This window comes from Brassica rapa, chromosome A10 (genome assembly GCF_000309985.2).
Source record: "Brassica rapa cultivar Chiifu-401-42 chromosome A10, CAAS_Brap_v3.01, whole genome shotgun sequence".
NCBI lineage: Eukaryota > Viridiplantae > Streptophyta > Magnoliopsida > Brassicales > Brassicaceae > Brassica > Brassica rapa.
The window spans coordinates 669,584-687,294 of record NC_024804.2 but is presented as its reverse complement, the minus strand read 5'-3'; the positions used below and the strand labels follow the sequence as shown (position 1 = coordinate 687,294).

At 35.1% G+C, this 17,711-nt stretch overlaps 4 protein-coding genes and 1 non-coding gene across 7 annotated transcripts; 2 read left to right on the top strand and 3 right to left on the bottom strand.

Annotated features, from left to right (window-relative positions):
• Positions 1-73: 73 nt before the first annotated feature.
• On the bottom strand, positions 74-2,117 carry LOC103844577 (ATP-dependent Clp protease proteolytic subunit 5, chloroplastic). Its single transcript, XM_009121376.3, has 9 exons — positions 1,858-2,117; positions 1,677-1,784; positions 1,494-1,608; positions 1,330-1,422; positions 1,199-1,244; positions 1,020-1,092; positions 786-820; positions 599-687; positions 74-468 (listed from the first exon to the last, which is right to left on the bottom strand). The coding sequence occupies exons 1-9, from the start codon at positions 1,986-1,988 to the stop codon at positions 274-276; spliced, it is 885 nt and encodes a 294-aa protein (XP_009119624.1). The 5' UTR covers positions 1,989-2,117; the 3' UTR covers positions 74-273.
• A 654-nt stretch (positions 2,118-2,771) lies between these two features.
• On the bottom strand, positions 2,772-10,089 carry LOC103844578 (ABC transporter B family member 11). 2 transcript variants are annotated; one of them, XM_009121377.3, is made up of 11 exons: positions 8,163-10,089; positions 7,558-7,871; positions 7,424-7,478; positions 7,148-7,323; positions 6,837-7,058; positions 6,512-6,750; positions 4,468-6,139; positions 4,124-4,390; positions 3,730-3,993; positions 3,346-3,645; positions 2,914-3,267 (listed from the first exon to the last, which is right to left on the bottom strand). In XM_009121377.3, exons 2-11 carry the CDS (start codon positions 7,861-7,863, stop codon positions 2,914-2,916), a joined length of 3,855 nt encoding a protein of 1,284 aa, XP_009119625.2. In that variant the 5' UTR covers positions 7,864-7,871; positions 8,163-10,089. The 2 variants fall into 2 exon arrangements, with proteins under 2 accessions (XP_033138280.1, XP_009119625.2); XM_033282389.1 differs by lacking the exon at positions 8,163-10,089 and having other exon boundaries at positions 2,772-3,267; positions 7,558-7,863.
• A 73-nt stretch (positions 10,090-10,162) lies between these two features.
• Positions 10,163-10,235, bottom strand: TRNAF-GAA. Its single transcript has one exon. It is a non-coding gene; the product is annotated as a tRNA-Phe (tRNA).
• Positions 10,236-10,330: 95 nt separating this feature from the next.
• On the top strand, positions 10,331-11,904 carry LOC103844580. The gene is made up of 8 exons (XM_009121380.3): positions 10,331-10,641; positions 10,750-10,849; positions 10,934-11,029; positions 11,124-11,176; positions 11,277-11,325; positions 11,412-11,459; positions 11,551-11,632; positions 11,733-11,904. The coding sequence occupies exons 1-7, from the start codon at positions 10,400-10,402 to the stop codon at positions 11,623-11,625; spliced, it is 663 nt and encodes a 220-aa protein (XP_009119628.1). The 5' UTR covers positions 10,331-10,399; the 3' UTR covers positions 11,626-11,632; positions 11,733-11,904.
• Positions 11,905-12,009: 105 nt separating this feature from the next.
• Positions 12,010-13,671, top strand: LOC103844579. Of its 2 annotated transcripts, none has more exons than XM_009121378.3 (7): positions 12,010-12,505; positions 12,598-12,697; positions 12,774-12,869; positions 12,966-13,018; positions 13,088-13,136; positions 13,227-13,274; positions 13,434-13,671. In XM_009121378.3, the coding sequence occupies exons 1-7, from the start codon at positions 12,249-12,251 to the stop codon at positions 13,506-13,508; spliced, it is 678 nt and encodes a 225-aa protein (XP_009119626.1). In that variant the 5' UTR covers positions 12,010-12,248; the 3' UTR covers positions 13,509-13,671. The 2 variants fall into 2 exon arrangements, with proteins under 2 accessions (XP_009119626.1, XP_009119627.1); XM_009121379.3 differs by having other exon boundaries at positions 13,227-13,319.
• The last annotated feature ends 4,040 nt before the right edge of the window (positions 13,672-17,711 follow it).

Below are 17,711 nucleotides of genomic sequence, written 5' to 3'. Positions count from 1 at the left end.
ATTTGCTTCCACAATTTAACCGATCAGTGATTATCAGCATATAAGTACGACACTAGAATACTGATACGCGAAATAAGAATGGCCAATAATTCGATTACAAAGTAACAAAACATTACAAAGTCATTGTTCAATCAAACAGCAGATAAAGAAAACTTTACTTGTTCTTCATGTATGTATCAGCTACTGATTTTGATTTCTTTCTAGAATCAAACGCACATTTTATGGAAACCCATCAAAATAGATGTGCTAAGCCGAAACACTACCTTCAGGCGATCAAGCTGCTGCAAGTGGCTGAAGGGCTTTAAGAGGGTTCATGATAACACCATCGATAAGCCCGTAATCTTTTGCTTCTTTAGCACTCATGAAGAAATCACGGTCTGTGTCCTGGTTTATCTTCTCTAGGCTTTGACCAGTCTGGTAAGCGAGGTAACCGTTTAGGTTTGCCTTGTGATGAAGCATTTCATTTGCCTGTTTTCAGATCATGAACTTGCTAGGTTAGGTTTTAAAAAATCAAACTGAATATTGAACTCGATCTAGTCCCTTCAAAACACTTAAGACAAAGGCTGGAACAAGGTATAAAAAGACGTTGTTGAATGACCTGAATGTCGATATCGGTTTGGCCACCTTGAGCTCCACCAAGCGGCTGATGGATCATTATCCTTGAGTTTGGCAGACTGTATCTTTTCCCTGCAGATATGACAAATAAAGCTAACTCGCACCAGGAAATTGAAAAGAACAGAGTTAAAGCAAAGTTTTTACTATGAACGAAATGATTATGAGCCTACCTTTGGTTCCAGCACTAAGCAGAAAGGCTCCCATACTGTACATTTTAGAAAATCACATACACAGAAGAAAGAAGGTATTACAATCCATACAAACTCACATTATCGACACAAAAAAAAAGATTTTTTTGTTTTCCATAAGCCAACCACACTGAACAAGAAACTTTCAATTTACCAAGGACCCTAAAAAGATAAAAGCATAATGTTGTGAGTAAAAAAGAATGGTGAAGGTTTTACCTAGCAGCTAGACCGACACAAACAGTGGAGACATCAGGTCGGATATGCCTCATAGTGTCGAATATAGCCATGCCTGATAACAAGGGAGAGAGACAAGAATCAGTAACAATGAACCCCAAAAAGTACATAAGAGGAATGATATCTGAAATAAGTAAAAGCAAACAGTGTGTTATCGTTACCAGCTGTAACTGATCCACCAGGAGAGTTCACATACATAACAATATCCTGTCAAACATAAATAAGCAAGCACAATCAGACTCCTAAGCAAAAGATTATGCAACAAGGAACAAGAGATAAATAAAGATCTGACCTTAGTAGGATCAACAGCATCGAGGTAAAGAAGCTGAGCTACGATTATGTTGGCCATATCATCATCCACAGCACCACCACAACGAATAATCCTCTGAGGAAAAAAAGAAACCAATTCATCAAAGCTTGAAACTTTGATAATCTTTAAACAAAAGAGAGTCTTACATATTGGAAGAGCTGGCTTATGATACTCTGGAAACGCTCTTGCACCATGGGAGGTGGTCCTTGTCCTTGAGCGTACACAGGAAAATACGGCGAAGAAGGGACTTGTAAATCATCTCTGCCAAGTAACAACACAGTTCAAGATTCAACCATCAAAAAAAAACAATCACAGCTCAAAAGCTTCACCTGATGGACCAAACTCCTTGAGGCGAAGGAGTCTCCGGAGTCCAGACATTGCCGGAGTATACAGCCTTCGGAGCCGTCTTTCTGCCGCTAACCAACTTCTTCGTCTTTCTGCAAATCAAAATCGTACAGTTCCTTCAAATCCCTAAATCTAATCTACGAATTCGCGAAGAAGAAACACTACCTTGAACGAAGAGGCTCGAAAGGGAGGGAAAGCTTCTGAGAATCGAAAGAGGAGGCGTTGGGACTCGCGGAGACGAATCCGGCTGTAAACCTGAGAGAGGAAGCTGATGTGGAGACGCAAGCGTGAGCCATCTTCTTGTTCGATGAAACCCTGATTTCGTCGCCGGCGAGGCTTATCCTTACGCTATTTGGGGGTTTTTTTTTTTCTTCGAAGAGTGACTAATCTGACTTCAGTAGAGAGGCTCTAATTGATTATTATCTGTTTTCGTATCGGGTCGGGTTTGAACGCAATGGATCGGGTCAGATTCTGGTTTTGGAGAGTTATAATTCGTTTGGTTTATTCATGGTTTAATTAGCCCTGCGATTTCGGATACTTCGGTTTATTCGGAGGATCGGGTATTTTTGGTTTCGGTTTATTCGGTCCATCCACAATTCTACCAAAGTGAGGCGAAGGATTGGTTCGGTTTTTAATCTTCTGTACTAACCCACTTTTTATTTCAAATAGATTTCGGTATAGTTTTTTTTAAAAAACTGGACATTTTCGGTTCAATTCAGTTATTTTCAGTTATTTTGGTTCAGTTTTTCGGTTATTTTTGGGTATTCTCGGTTATTTATATTTTCAAAACCGAACTATTTTCAAAACCTTATGTAGAGGTGGGCGTTCGAGTACTCATTCGGGTTCGGTTCGGATCTATTCTGGTTCGGTTCGGATCTATTCGGGTTTTTGGGTTTAAAGATTTCAGTTTCATTCGGGTGTCTCTAAATTTCGGTTCGGGTTTGGTTCGGGTTCGGATAACCCATTTAAATTATTTTTAAAATTTAATATTCATTATATGCTTAAATTTTCTCAAAATCTATAAAGCAAAATAACATATTACATATAAATTTGTATAATATATATCAAAATACCTAAAATTAACATATAAATTGGTTTAATTTGAATATTTGGATAGAAAATCAATAGATATTTCAGGTATTTTGGTTCGATTCGGTTCGGCCTGATCGGTTCGGATAGCTTAATCACTCATAACTCATTGTATAGTTCGGTTATTAGTTATCAGTTGGAAGCAGTCATGTGAAGCTGCACAAGCGACGCATAAACCCCACCCTCGATTTTGATCAGCTTCTCGTGAGTCCCTTTCTCAGCGATCACACCGTTCTTCACCACAGCGATCACGTCTGCGTTTTTAATAGTCGATAACCGGTGAGCCACCACCACCGTGGTCCGGTTCACCATCACTCGGTCTAGCGCGTCTTGAACCACACGCTCAGATTCGGCATCAAGAGCGCTCGTTGCTTCGTCCAAAAGCAATATCTTAGGCTCTTTCACTATGGCTCGTGCGATAGCCACACGCTGTTTCTGTCCTCCTGATAGCTGAATCCCTCTTTCTCCTACCACCGTGTCGTAGCCCTAAAAAAAGTGGATTGGGTGTTGCGTAAGTAAACTTTTTAAAAAGCAGAATAAACAAAACAAAACCTTTTCCGTTACCTGTTGTATGCTAGAGATGAACTTGTGTGCATTGGCGAGCTCAGCAGCTGCTATGATCTCAGACTCGGTAGCTGCCTCTTCGCTTCCTTTGCCATAAGCAATGTTGGCTCGGATGGTGTCGTTGAACAAGACAGGCTCTTGTCCCACCAGTCCCATTTGTTGTCTCAGCCATTTCAACTGCAGACTCTTGAGCTCAACTCCGTCTAGAGTTATGTTACCCGAATCCGGATCGTAGAATCTTTGTAACAGCGAGATCACCGTAGATTTCCCTGACCCACTCTCTCCGACCAAAGCAACGGTCTGAGAACAAAAAGAGACAAAAAAAAACTGATCAGGAACTTGAGTGATAATAAAATTCTTACGAGAAAGTTGGTCATGTTTTACCTTTCCTGCACGAATGGATAAGCAAAGATCACGAAAGATCTGAATGTCTGGTCTTGCTGGATAAGTAAAGCTTATGTGACGAAGCTCAATATCTCCCTTAACGTTCTCCAGTACCGTCCCTGACTCATCGCTCGAATCTATCTTGGACTTTCTATCGATGATTCCAAAGATGGACGCAGCTGCAACCTTAGCTTTACTAGAATCAGGAGCGAAAGTACTCGACTGAGAGATCCCAATAGCTGCCATCGTTAACGCAAAGAACACCTGCAAAATATTTAAATCAAGATCCATCCAGATTTTTAAACATGTAAATTAATTTATTTTTTTTAAAGCCGAATAATTATGCTATTATAAACTATGAGACATGAAAATTAATTTAGGACAACTACTTTACCTGGAAAACATTATTGAAAGTAGTCCTGCCGGCTTCAACCAACCTAGCACCCGCGTAGAAGCTTGTGGCGTAGACTGAAAACAGAATGAAGAAGGAGACTCCAAACCCTAATCCACTGATGAAACCTTGCTTTATCCCATCTTTTATAGGACCTTCGCATTGCTTCTTATACATCTGCATCACTTTCTCCTCTGCGCAGAAAGACGCCACTGTCCTTATACTCCCCACTGCATCGTTAGCCACCTGACTCGCATCCTCGTACTTCGTCTACAAAGTTAAAATCCAAAGCAAATATAAGTTCCTTGACCCACAAGAATAAAAAAAAAAAAGAGGATGGTACCAACCTTAGCGTCTGCGGTGAATCCTTTCATGAACTTGACTTGAATATAACCATTGATACCAATAAGAGGAAGCATCACTAATATTATAAACGCCAGCTCCCAGCTCGCGGTGAACGCTATGATCAACCCCGACGCAGCGGAAGCAGCGTTTTGAACGGCTAGAGACAACGCGTCACCGACCAAAGCCCTGATCAAAGCTGCATCGGCCGAAAGCCTTGCACCCATCGTACCGCTCGAGTTCTGCGGCTCGTCGAACCACCCGACCTCCATGTGAACCGCTTTCTCAAAACACATGGATCGAATCCGTCGAATCAGTTTCCCTCCAGCTACTGAGAACAAATAGGTCTGAACCGGTGAGACGATCAGCGAAGTCACTCCAAGAGCTACGAATATAATCGCCCAGAATCTCGAGTCTTTCTTGAGCTGGTCGGCCGGTTTGAAAAACGCTTCGATGACTCGAGAAATCAAAATCCCGAAAAGCGGGAAAATCGCGCCGTTGATGGCTGCTGCAACGGTACCTAGAAGTAGAACCGGGATCTCGGTTTTATTCAAAGCCGCGATCCTGGTTAAAGATACTTTCGGAACCGGTTCTTGACTAGTTTCCTCTTGACCTACCCTCTGGCTCACGCTACCGCCGCCAAGGTCTAATCCCGCAGCTAAACCGAGTACATTCAGCGAATGGTGACGGCTACTATTCCCAACAGAGGACGTCCCGCCGCTAATAACCGATCCTCCTTCCATTGATTTCTTAAGATTCGAAGCCCGGAAAGACGATCCGGGCGATGTTTTCGCATCGTGTCCTTTGTTAATCTCTTGTAAACGAATCAGCTGCGAATAAGCTCCTTCAGGATCTCTCAACAGCTCGGAATGTGAACCTTTCTCCACCATTTTCCCGCGGTGGATAACCGCAATCATATCCGCATTTCGGACCGTGCTTAACCGATGCGCGACGATAACCGTAGTCCGGTTAACCATCACTCTATCCAAAGCCTCTTGCACCACTCTCTCGGATTCCGCGTCGAGCGCGCTCGTCGCTTCGTCCAAGAGAAGAATCCTCGGGTCTTTGAGAATGGCTCTCGCGATGGCTATCCTCTGTTTCTGTCCTCCCGAGAGCTGCGTCCCGTGCTCTCCCACCATCGTGTCCAACCCCTGAGGCAGCTTATCTATAAACTTGGCAGCATTGGCTAGCTCCGTGGCGGCTTTGATCTCTTCGACCGTGGCGTTGTCTTTCCCGTAGGCGATATTCTCCCTGATGCTGGACGAGAACAGAACCGGTTCTTGGCTAACCAAACCGATCTTGCTTCTGATCCATTTCAGCTGAAACTCCTTGAGGTTTACGCCGTCGATTAGTACTTCTCCGGATTTGGGATCGTAGAACCTCTCGATCAAGCTGATCACGGTTGATTTTCCGCTTCCACTTTCTCCTACTAACGCTGCCGTTGCGCCGCTGGGGATGAAGAGGGAGAAGCCGTCGAAAATGTCCTCGTCTGGTCTCGCCGGGTAGCTGAAATGCACGTCTTTGAGTTCGATGTCTCCACGGATGTCTTCGAGTACCTTTCCGTTTTCGTCGTAAGCATCGATCAGAGGCTTTCTTTTAATCGTCTCGAACATCTTGTACGCTGCAGCTTGGCCCGCTGCAAACGCGGTTAGACATGGAGATGTTTGTCCTAGCGACCTAAAAGAAAACAAACAAAAAACAGAACATAACTGTTAGGAATCACACAAAGTTAAGTAAAAAAAAAGATTAGTATCTTACACTCCCTTCATATACATTATCCAGTATGTTTTAGTTTTTGTATTTAAGAGATTAGTGGTTTAAACTTAGTTAATGCATTTTGATTAAAAAATAAAACAAAAATTAAAATCTATAAAAATATAAGTGGTGTAACTTTAATAGGAAGCAAAAAAAAACTTCAAAACAAAACTAAAAATCAATAGATAAATGTGCATTTAAGTTTTACTAATATGTATGCAAATTTTATAACAACAATCTTTTAAATACAGAGGAAGTATCTACTGTAAATGATCGTCTCGGCATTTTACTTACATTGAACCAGCGACCACAATGATGATCACGTTGATCACGGCGCCACCGGTATACCCTTTTTCAACAATCATCTTCCCTCCAAACCAAATGGCCAAAGCATAGCTGCTAAAGAACACCATGAACATTACTCCGAGTCCCAAACCAGTAGAGAAACCTTGTTTAATGCTTTGTTCATATGCTGAAGTTATGAACTTCTTGTAGCTGTTTATGGCTTGTTTCTCTCCCGTGAAAGAAGCAACCTTTAAAACCAAAAAGAAAATAAATTTTAGAAACAAATCTCAGTTAAAGATTTTATTGTAGCCTTGTGTAAGTAGAATATTATTACCGTGCGGATAGACCCGATTGTCTGTTCAACAACAGTTGCTGCTTTGGCATAAGCGGCTTGTCCCCGGGAAGAAGCTCGGGTGACTATAATCGCCATGGCTGCACCAGCCATAGCCAGAAGTGGAATTGAAGTTAACATAACCAGTGTTAATAGCCATCCTTTAACAAAAGCTAATGCAAATCCACCGACGAATGTAGATACCAGCTGAATAAACTTCCCAACCTGCAAGATTCAAGAAAATATAATCTCTTTGTTAAAAAAAATAATAGTCATTATTTTAAGCTTCAAAGTTTTATTTATTGTGGTATTACCTTCTCACCCATGGCGTCTTGTATAAGAACAGTATCTCCAGACATTCTACCAACAACCTCTCCTGTGTTTGTTTCCACATCGAAAAATCCAATGTCTTGTCTGAGAATTGTTTTCAGATACATACTCCTTATCCTCGCTGCTTGTCTCTCTCCCGTGATCATCCAAGAAGCCACCTCTACAACAACAACAACAAAACAGAAACTTGTGTAAAAAGCAACGAAGAAACAAAAAAAAATGATAAAAACTTTAAAGCTAGAAAATGGATTATGACTTACGAATAAAGGCTGCTCCTAGGGTTCCAAGTCCAAGGTAGACGAATTTAAGACAAACCTGCAAGATAATAACATTATTAGTAACTATGAACATATCTAAAAAGTTAAAAAGGTTATTGTGTTCCACCACCACTTACTTTTGAGATAACGTCGACAATGTCTTTGTTGTTCTGGTTTTGTCCAAATGAATCTATGAGATCACCAAACAACAATGTCATGAGAGGTAAACAAACACCGTTCCCCATAGCTCCAACAGAGCCACAGATCATCAAGAACACATCAATGGAATCAGCAAATGCAAATAGCTTGTAGAACGGAACTGTCTTCGTCTTTTCATCGTTTTTTTCCTTCTTAGTATCTTCTTTTTCTCCTTCTCTGGGAGTTTTAGAAGTTGAAGGTTCGTGTGAAACAGAGTCGCTTTCTCTGGCTTCGCCACGGTCCATCTCCGGCTCTGGCAGAGAAAATAAATATTTCGAAAAACGTTAAAAATCTGATAAAACCTAGATCGAGATCGACCGTATATTATGAAAAAAGGTTTTGCTAATGTAAATATAAAAACCAACTTGTGGAAAAAGATTTGTCCGTTTAAAAAAAATCTAACTAAAGTGTTCCCAGAAACTATCACCAATGAATCAGAGTCTGTTATGGGAAAAGAGTCACATGCTTTAGATTACCCGAAAAATCGGTGATCAATTAAAAACATTAAGAAACTGAAAAGGAAAGAAGTTAAAAGAGAACAGACCTGAAGATGCGAAGCTGCGAAAATCGAAAGGTTTTTGGAACTTTGAGGGAATAAGACGTGAGAAGACGAAACTGTGAACTTGTTATAAACTTTGTTTAGTATATTTTATTCTACTTTGTAGATTCCAACTTGTATCTGCAGAAAATTAAGAGCATTTTTTGCCTTTTTATATGCAATCGTTATTTTTGGGTTTTGTGAAAATTGCTTGAGGAGCAAGGGGAAATGGGAATAAACTATTGTTATATGGATCAGTCAAAAAGCATCATCATTATACATTTTGAAGTTTATATTCAAAAAAAAAATTCTTTCTTTTTTCCTGCTCCCAAGAAATATTGTTTTGCCTCTCAAGAACACACATATATATACTGTATATGAAATAAAATTATTCTGTAAATTTAAAAAGAAAAATTATAAGATTTTTAATACAGAATTTATTGAACGTCAATTTAGGTTATTGTATAAAAAGTAAAAACCAAATGATCAACTAATGTTTTGGACACGAGCATTGACTGACTATTATAAGAAATGTTAGATAGGATTAAAACTTACCACTACCAGACAGAATTTGTGGTTGGTTTTTCTTTTTCCCAACAGCAAACATGATAATCTTAAAAATATCATATTATGCACACACAAAAAATGCCGTACCTCGTGAGATTATGTTAAGAGAAAATAAAAACAGTAACCACATACATGTTTTATTTAGCAAACAAAATTTGTTGTTAATATTTTTAGAAAAATAGCTGTCAAATTAAATTATAATATCATTTAAGAGCTACGTGAAATCACATCTAGTCTGTATCAAACCAACGCATAATCTTCAAAAACCAAAGAAATCATGATCAAATACTCTTATCAAGGAGCCAATTGCATCTTGAATAATCACGTCCGATTATTAAAACAGTGTCATTATGTGTCAAATGGAGATGGAGAGAATGTTCACTCTAAAGGACCTTTGACTAATTCCTTGGCAACAAAGCAATAAGTCAACTTTATATATTGCAGTAAAACATATCTCACCCCCTTGAGAGATAAGACATATTTTCTTGGCCGCTAAGGCTTTTTATTATACTCCACTGTTACATTATTAGTATTTATATTGGAGCACCGAAATAATACAATTAGTGAGTGATTATAATCATTCGTCCGTCTATGTTGTCTTCTATAATAAGGAACACATGGCATGATGAGTCCATATTATAGAATAAATTATAATAATGTTCAAAGCTTTGTAACCAAACCGATGTCATATAAGTTTACTTGTATGCGTCCAGAAGAAGAAGTTAACTTAATGCTGACTGCTCCCTTGTAAGACCAAAAATACACTATGAATTAAATATACTAAGTCAATGGTGTGATACAATAATTAAAAACAAAATCACATGTCGGATCAATTTAAAGCCTAGGCTATATATAAAGATGTTGCAACTTGCAGGGGTAGTTAACCATATATAGTGATCTGCTGTATTAAGATTTTATTAGTTTCATGCAAAATGTGAGATTTTTTTTAACTTTTTTTGTAGGAAAGAATTTATGTATAAAAAAACCTACTAATTAAAGAGAGTGTTTAAAAGATCTTACTTAATATACGTATTAAATATATCCAAGTCTGCGAAAACAAACTTTAACAAACAAAACCGTCACTGCTTGCGTCACCATTACAAACACATCACACATGAGAATTTTTTTTGGTACTATCTTGAAAACCAGGCTGAATGAATATACTAAGTTTAATTAATGTATATCCGATGTGGTCATGGGGGCCGCAATTCCCAATTCCCCGCGAGATGCTATTTGCATTAACTGTGTGATTACTTTCACGTTGTCGTATGTCAAATCCAGAGATGTGATACAAAGCTCTGTGGCTTGGACTTTGAAAATTTAAACCAATTTATATTGGCTCTTAAATGGGCTTTATTAATTAACTGTTTACTAAGGTTCAAAATAGAAGAAAGGTCCAATGGGCTGAGTCAAAGCAAACAAAATTAAAAAAAAGTAATTGCTGTGAGCGTGGATCGAACACGCGACCTTCAGATCTTCAGTCTGACGCTCTCCCAACTGAGCTATCCCCGCTGTTGTTCTATTACTTAAACTGTGCGTTAAATCATCATTTATGTGGAAGAATATAGTTTAAACAGATTAAATCTCCGACGGCATTTGTGTGGTTGCGAAGGTTTTTAAACTTTTTTTTTAGTTTATCAAAAGAAAAAAAAAACAAAGGGGCAAAAACAGCTTCAATGTCTGTAACAGCAACACACATGAACACGATCAATCACTTGTCAGCATCCTGTAAAACCCCCAATCTCCACTTACCCATCTGCTCCAATCGCAGATTCGCTCTAGCTTCTCCTCGTAAACCCAACTATTCTCTGTCTCAGTTGCTTCCCAAATCTCTAAATGGCTCCTCCCCTCTCAATCGAAGATCGAGATTCAACTCTCGCAAACGCTTATCCGTTTCCATGGAGTGGCAAGACTGCACGTAAAGTCTCTCTCTTCTGCTCTGTTTTGATCGAAATTTTACTTGTAAAGTTCGATCCTTTAAGTAACAGTAGTGTTGGAATTGAAATTGAAATGAATCTAATTTCAGAGTGAAGATGGAAGTAGATATTCCAGTATCAGTAGCGTACAACTTCTACTTGGATCGTGAATCTTTCCCCAAGTGGATGCCTTTCATTTCATCCGTTGAGGTTCTTTTCATTTCTCCAAACTATCTATGAAAAGCTTCTTTTGCTTTTAGCTTTTTAGTTACTTTTGAATGTGTTGTGGTTTAGGTGTTAAAGGACAAGCCTGATCTATCTCGTTGGTCACTCAAGTACAATGCTTTTGGCCAAGACATCAAGTATTCTTGGCTTGCTCGCAATCTTCAGGCAAACCATTATTCATTTTAGATCTTGCAGCTTTTGTGTTTTGTCAAGTAAAGTGTTTGACTTTTTGTATTTTTTTTTTTTTTTTTGGTTGCAGCCTACTCCTAATCAGAAAATCCATTGGAGATCTCTTGAAGGTCTTCCTAATAAGTAAGCCAAAGAGATTATCAATGTTCAGTTTTTTTTTTCCCCTTCTCTCTTTATAACTGAGAGTCTGAGACTAACATTTTTAATTTATTAACTGATGCAGAGGAAGTGTTCGGTTCTTCCCTAAAGGTCCTTCATCTTGCCTCGTTGAGGTAAAGAACATTCCATTTTGTTTTTTTTAAACTAAACATCTAGCTCTCAACTTCTTGAATAATTCTCTCATCCTTATCCTATATAGCTAACTGTATCATATGAAGTCCCTGCGCTTTTAACCCCCGTGGCATCGGTGAGTATCCTGGCTCTTTTCACCTTCAAACCTCTCTATGTGAACACACTGTTTTACTTATACCTTGTTTTTTTATTGGCCTCAATTTCAGGCGCTCCGGCCCTTTTTAGAAACCTTGCTTAGAGGTGGACTTGAAAGATTTGCAACATTGGCTAAAACCACTTAAAGAAAAGGTCAGCTTTATGCTCCGTAACACACTTATTGAACAAAACCTTACCTACACCTAAACCATTTCATTATCTGAAAAAAAATATCAACACTTTGCATTTGCAGGAACCTCTGTATGTATGCATCTCTGTGTCTTTCTGATTCTAGGCTTATAAATGGTCTGGAACTTGATTATTGTCCCCATGATTAAGGAGGGCTTTGTCTACTCTTGACTTTTGTATTATTAAAAGTTACAATCTTTATTTCTCTTATTACCAGAACTACTTTTGGTCACCAAGAAAAAACAGAAATTCAATAAACCAACCAGAAATTTTGGCGGTGAGTGAGTGTGAACTAGTGAACCCCCTAAAAGAACAAAACAAACCAAACAAGAAATTAAGTCACGCAAGCAGAGTTTTTTTCTTTCTTCCTTTCTATTCTAGTTGATCGTCTAAACACGTCAACACACTTTGCGTGGAGTGTGATAACATTTAAAAGAAAGACACTAAAGGACATTGAGCTTGTCCCTGAAAAGTCCATGTTCCTAATTTTGTACTTTGGCCAAAGCAAACCTACTTCCTAAAAATCTATGAATACCCCATATGATCAGTTCCAAATCTCTTTCTCTCTAAGACTAAAAAGATGTCGTCAATAGCGTCTGGTACAGCTCCAACCACCAAATCAGCTGCTTGTTTCAGAAGAACTTATTCATCTCGGTCAATGTTGTTATCATCGTTATCTTCTTCCTCATCACCTGCCTCTGCAAAACTCCTAAACTCTAGCAATGGTTCCTCAAGTTCTTCTTCATCTCCTAAACCCTTCAGACCCGTTATGCGCAGCAGAGAAGCTGATAGACTCGAAGAGGAAAGACTTCTCCATGTACAATGGCAAGACATCACGTAAAATTTCTCAAAGACAACAAAAAAATGTTAAATATATTATACTTTCTAGAGAGATTATGTAATATAATTCTTTGGTTTGGATTAAATAGGGTAAAGATGGTAGTGGATGCACCAGCTTCCGTGGCTTACAAGTTATACGCGGACCGTGAATTGTTCCCTAAGTGGTTGCCATTTTTGTCATCCGTTGAGGTAAGCCTTACTCTGAAAGAGACTCTTAGAAGATTTCATTCTTTCACAGGCTATAACAATCTTTTGCTTCTCTTAGGCAGTGGAGGGCAGTCCAGATTTATCGCGTTATTTGGTGAAATTCGAGTCTTTTGGTAAAAAATTTGAATATTATTTTCTCGCAAAAAATTTAGAGGTAAAAGTTTTTTACAAGAACCAAACAGATTATCTTACTCTTGTTTGATATTTGAATATCTAACATTTTATATTGAGTCTTGAATCATATCAACAGCCAATCCCGGATCGAAAGCTGCATTGGAGATCTATCGAAGGCTTTGCGAATAGGTAAACTCAGATTTGGTTTATACAAGTTTGATTTTAGAAAGTAAAATTTTTATGTATTTATCAAAACAGAGGCAGTGTTCGATTTTTCCAGAGAGGCCCTTCCTCGTGCTTGGTAGAGGTTAGTAGTTGTATCTTGTCACTATTTTTTCGCATTTTCATTACATATAATGAAATTGTTTTTAGTTTCGTTTGTTCACTCCTTTTTCAGATCAACTTTTCATTTGAAGTTCCACATGCTTTTGCTCCAGTTGCATTCGTAAGCCTACTAGTATTCTCCATGTTGTGAATGATAGATTATTTCGTAAGCAAGATACGTTAATGTAGTTATTTATGTTTTTTTTTCTTGTCTCGTTTAATTTTTTTTTTACTCAACATTTTGTCTCGGTATATATTATGTATGTTTAAAACTTTCCAGTTAATGAAACCGTTTATGGAGGGGCTTATTCGTGGAGGATTGGAAAGTTTTGCTGCCTTCGTGAAGACCACTTAAGGCATAAACAAACATTACGTTATGTGCATTAATCCAAATAAATTGTTCTTTTTCTGTAGTGTGTTTTGTTTTTGCTTTTGTTGGGAGGCAACATGTCCAAACATGATATAATGTTGTTATTTCTAAATATCTATCTATCAAAACAACTATTTGTTGAATATTATTCCAATGCATACGTTTTCGCTACTAATTTTATAAAGAAATTTACACCAAATTTTTTATAAAGAAATGATAATGATTATTAGCATAAGTCAAACGACTTAAAAATAGTTTGTTCTCATGCGATGTTTGTCTTAGTTCCTAAATCCTAATCTTGGGTCTAAAATCCATTTATACTTAGGGCTATGACAATTCTAAATATTTTTGAATGGCCCTCATTAATAGAAGGAGGAGAAAGAGAGTATCAACTCAACTCTCAAAGCAACTGAGGAGTGGAAGAAACAGTAAATGAGTGGGGTAAACTCATGCGGATATATCACACAAGTCTCCTATAATCATTTCGAATGTAGCCGACATCTCCACTCTTGTGTATGTATAATGTGGCCCGTTCGTTTATACGGTTGAAAAGTCTCGCTAGTTATGTTTAGATTTTTCGTCAGATGGCAAACCAATTGCACAAAAGACAAAATATTCTTGTAAACTCTTACAAAGATCAGTAATACATTAATATACTAAACATCATGTCATACTTTTATTTGATACGTCATTTTATGTAAAATATAAAATAACGAGTTTGCATTTAAATTACGGAATCACATATAGATTTAACGATTTATCGCATTTAAAATTTAATGTGCACAAATTATAGATTGCCTTTTTCAACTGAACACGTTTCCGGTATAATTTTAAACAGTAGTTCGAAACTTAGAGGAATTAGACAGAAAAATTGATTTTAAAGGATATTTAGTCTACTGTAAAATCTCTCAAGTTATTGGTGAACCAAGAAAACTTCTACGTATATATTAGTGATAGCGATCTTTGGATAAATTAGAAGATGGAGCAAAGTATGGACTATGGAGACGTGCACTGGAGATGAAGCAAAGTGTATAGCTACCAAATCCTCTAGATTGGGGGCATAAGTAGGAAGTGTCAATCTCCTATTCACACTCACAATTTTATACCCACATGTGTATATAAAATGTATACGGTATCTAAGTAAATATAAGGTGTCAATCTCCTATTCACACTCACAATTTTAACCAAAACGTATCTATTGGTAATTTTTTGGGATTCAATGTGTATTCATGTCGATAATAAGTATGATTCTTTTTGGAAACTAGATTATTATTGTTTAGCCAGCATAAGTTTAGATTTCAGTTTAGATGATTAACATGGTGGATCGTAACATACGATTGCTCCATCTTTTAATATTAAAACATTTAATTCGGAACAGATAATGTGATAACATATCCACTATACAGTACTAAATACATTTCCTTGGAACCGACCGGATCAATAATTAGAAAAAAAGTGCATATGAAAAAGAACATAAATTATTTCACACCCACAAGGTTAATGCTTACATATGTATATATATAGGACCCCATATATATATATATATATATATATATATATATATATATATATATATATATATATATATAATATATTATATATATATATATACCCGTATATTTGTAAAGAAGCATGCCACATCTTCCATACTCTTCATAGACAGGTTAGAGTCTTCTAGCTTATAGGTATTCTTAAGCACTTAACCTAGCCTCTTGCCTTATAGGGACCAACTTCTTCATATGGATCTCCATCTTAGATTATGACTTTACCTTCTATTTTCAACACACAATTTCACAAATGTGACAAAATAAGAAAAATACAATATTCTACAAAATATAATAACATAGTATATGCTGATTTGGTTAAGAAAATCAACCTAAATATTACCGTAGCTCAATAAAATAGTTTTAGGAAATAGATGCATTCCACCTTTTTATAATGCTCAGTATCCGGTTATCTTAGAGGCTAATATAAAGTCTAACAAGTTTTGATGTTATTAACTAAAAAGTAGTTATATTTACATATAATTCATAAGATCAGTAAAAAATATTTTAGTTTTTCTTATTTCTAAATGTACTTTTATATTATAGAATTTTCATTTATTTAAATTTATAAATATAATAAATTAAGAGTACAAACAAAATATATGGCTAACTGATTTAACTTGATAAACTGTTCTGTCTTCTAACATTTTTTCCGCACTCACAAACATGTTCTGCTAATTGTTTTTACATTCGATACTAGTTGATGTTACACATCTTGTACGTACTAATATACACTTATACTTAAAAATATTTAATTTTTATTTTATTTTTATAAATAAATTACTATACTAGATTAAAAATTAATTAATATTATAAACTTCAATATGAAAGATACTAGTTGATGTCACACATCTTGTGCGGACTAATATATATTCATACTTAAAAAAATTTAATTTTTATATTTATAAATGAATTACTATATTAGATTAAAAATTAATTAATATTATAAACTTTAATATTTATATTGGTAATCAATATATTAAATTATATTCTTTAACTTTATAGTTTTATTTATATAATGTAGATTTTGGATCAAAATAATTTCTATAATAATAATCAAATTAAGAAACTTGGATTTGAAATTTAAAATTTTTATTGTATTTAGACTGAAAACAATTCCAGTGGCATTAAAAGGATTATAAACAATCACAACCCACAAAACATCAACAAAATTACAACAACCTAAGGGTGATTAATCCGGTAAAATCAAACCATTTAAAACCTTATTGAACAGGAATAGAAAAATAGTTTGGATTTGGTAGTACTGAATACACCAAAACGGATGTTATTTTTAAGAAACCGCAATATATGGATATGGTTCAATATATTAACCGAATAAACAAAAAAACAATTTAATTAACATATAATAGTATACTTATATATAAATTTTATAATAATATGTATTTGGATAACTATTTCTAACAAGAAGAAAAAGTTTTATAATATTAGTCACTAAATTCATAAACTAAATATAGATAAACATAATTATGATATTATCGGTAGTTATTGTTAATATCAATTGTTAATATTTATTTATTAAATATTTTAAATATCACGATAATTTTATATTAAATATATATATTTAAAAGTAATGGTATATATATCGGTAGAATGGGTTAATGTTTATTAATTATTTTAAATATATCAAGATATATATATATATATATATATATATATATTTAAATAACAATATTAATTAAACTAATGACTTATCCTAAAATCATGAAAAACGACAAATAAGAAAATTCAAAAATCATGGATAAAATGACAAAAAAAAGCAAATTTACTTCTCAAATAGTAGTATATTTTTATATATATATATATATATATATATATATACAATGTAATATAATATGTACACACCAAATTTAATTATATGCTTAATCACATCTTTATAAAGTACAAGATATGAGCCCGTTGTGTTGCAATGGGTTTTGTATGATGTTTTAATTTTAATAAAAAATATAAAATAATAAATAATTTTATTATAGTTTTATAATTTTTTTTGCATATGTTGTTTGAGAGATTTATTTTATAATTAAAACTCATTTTCACACATAAATTTAAGTTAATATTTGTATTTTATAGTCATGGTACATAGATGAATTATTATAAAATTTATACTTAGGATTAGATAAAATACTATATCTAAACTTTTAAACTAAACACAACCCAAAATAAGAAACATAATGATAAGTAAAAAGAAATGAAAGTCAAATACATCAATCGAGTCAATGACAACATTATACATGTTCTTATGTAATAATATAATGTTTTATTAAATAATTCTTTAAAATTTTATTTTGTTAGGATTTTTTTTATTAGAAAAAAATATATTTTATAAATATCCTTTTTATTTACAGTTAAAAAATAATATTAAATACTCTTTTATAATTTTGTTTAAGATTTTAGAAAAAGAAAATTAGTATCATATAACCTATTACAATTATCTTCTCTGTAGAATTTTGAGAAAAAATTAATTGCTATCAAATAATTACTTTTAGTTACTAATAAAGAAAATTTACATTTCGTATCAATACTAATTTTACACTTCTTTTGTTAATTAAATAATTTTTTGTATCATATTCATCATCAAATACTCTCTTAAAAATATTATCAAATAATTTTTTACAATTCACTTTTT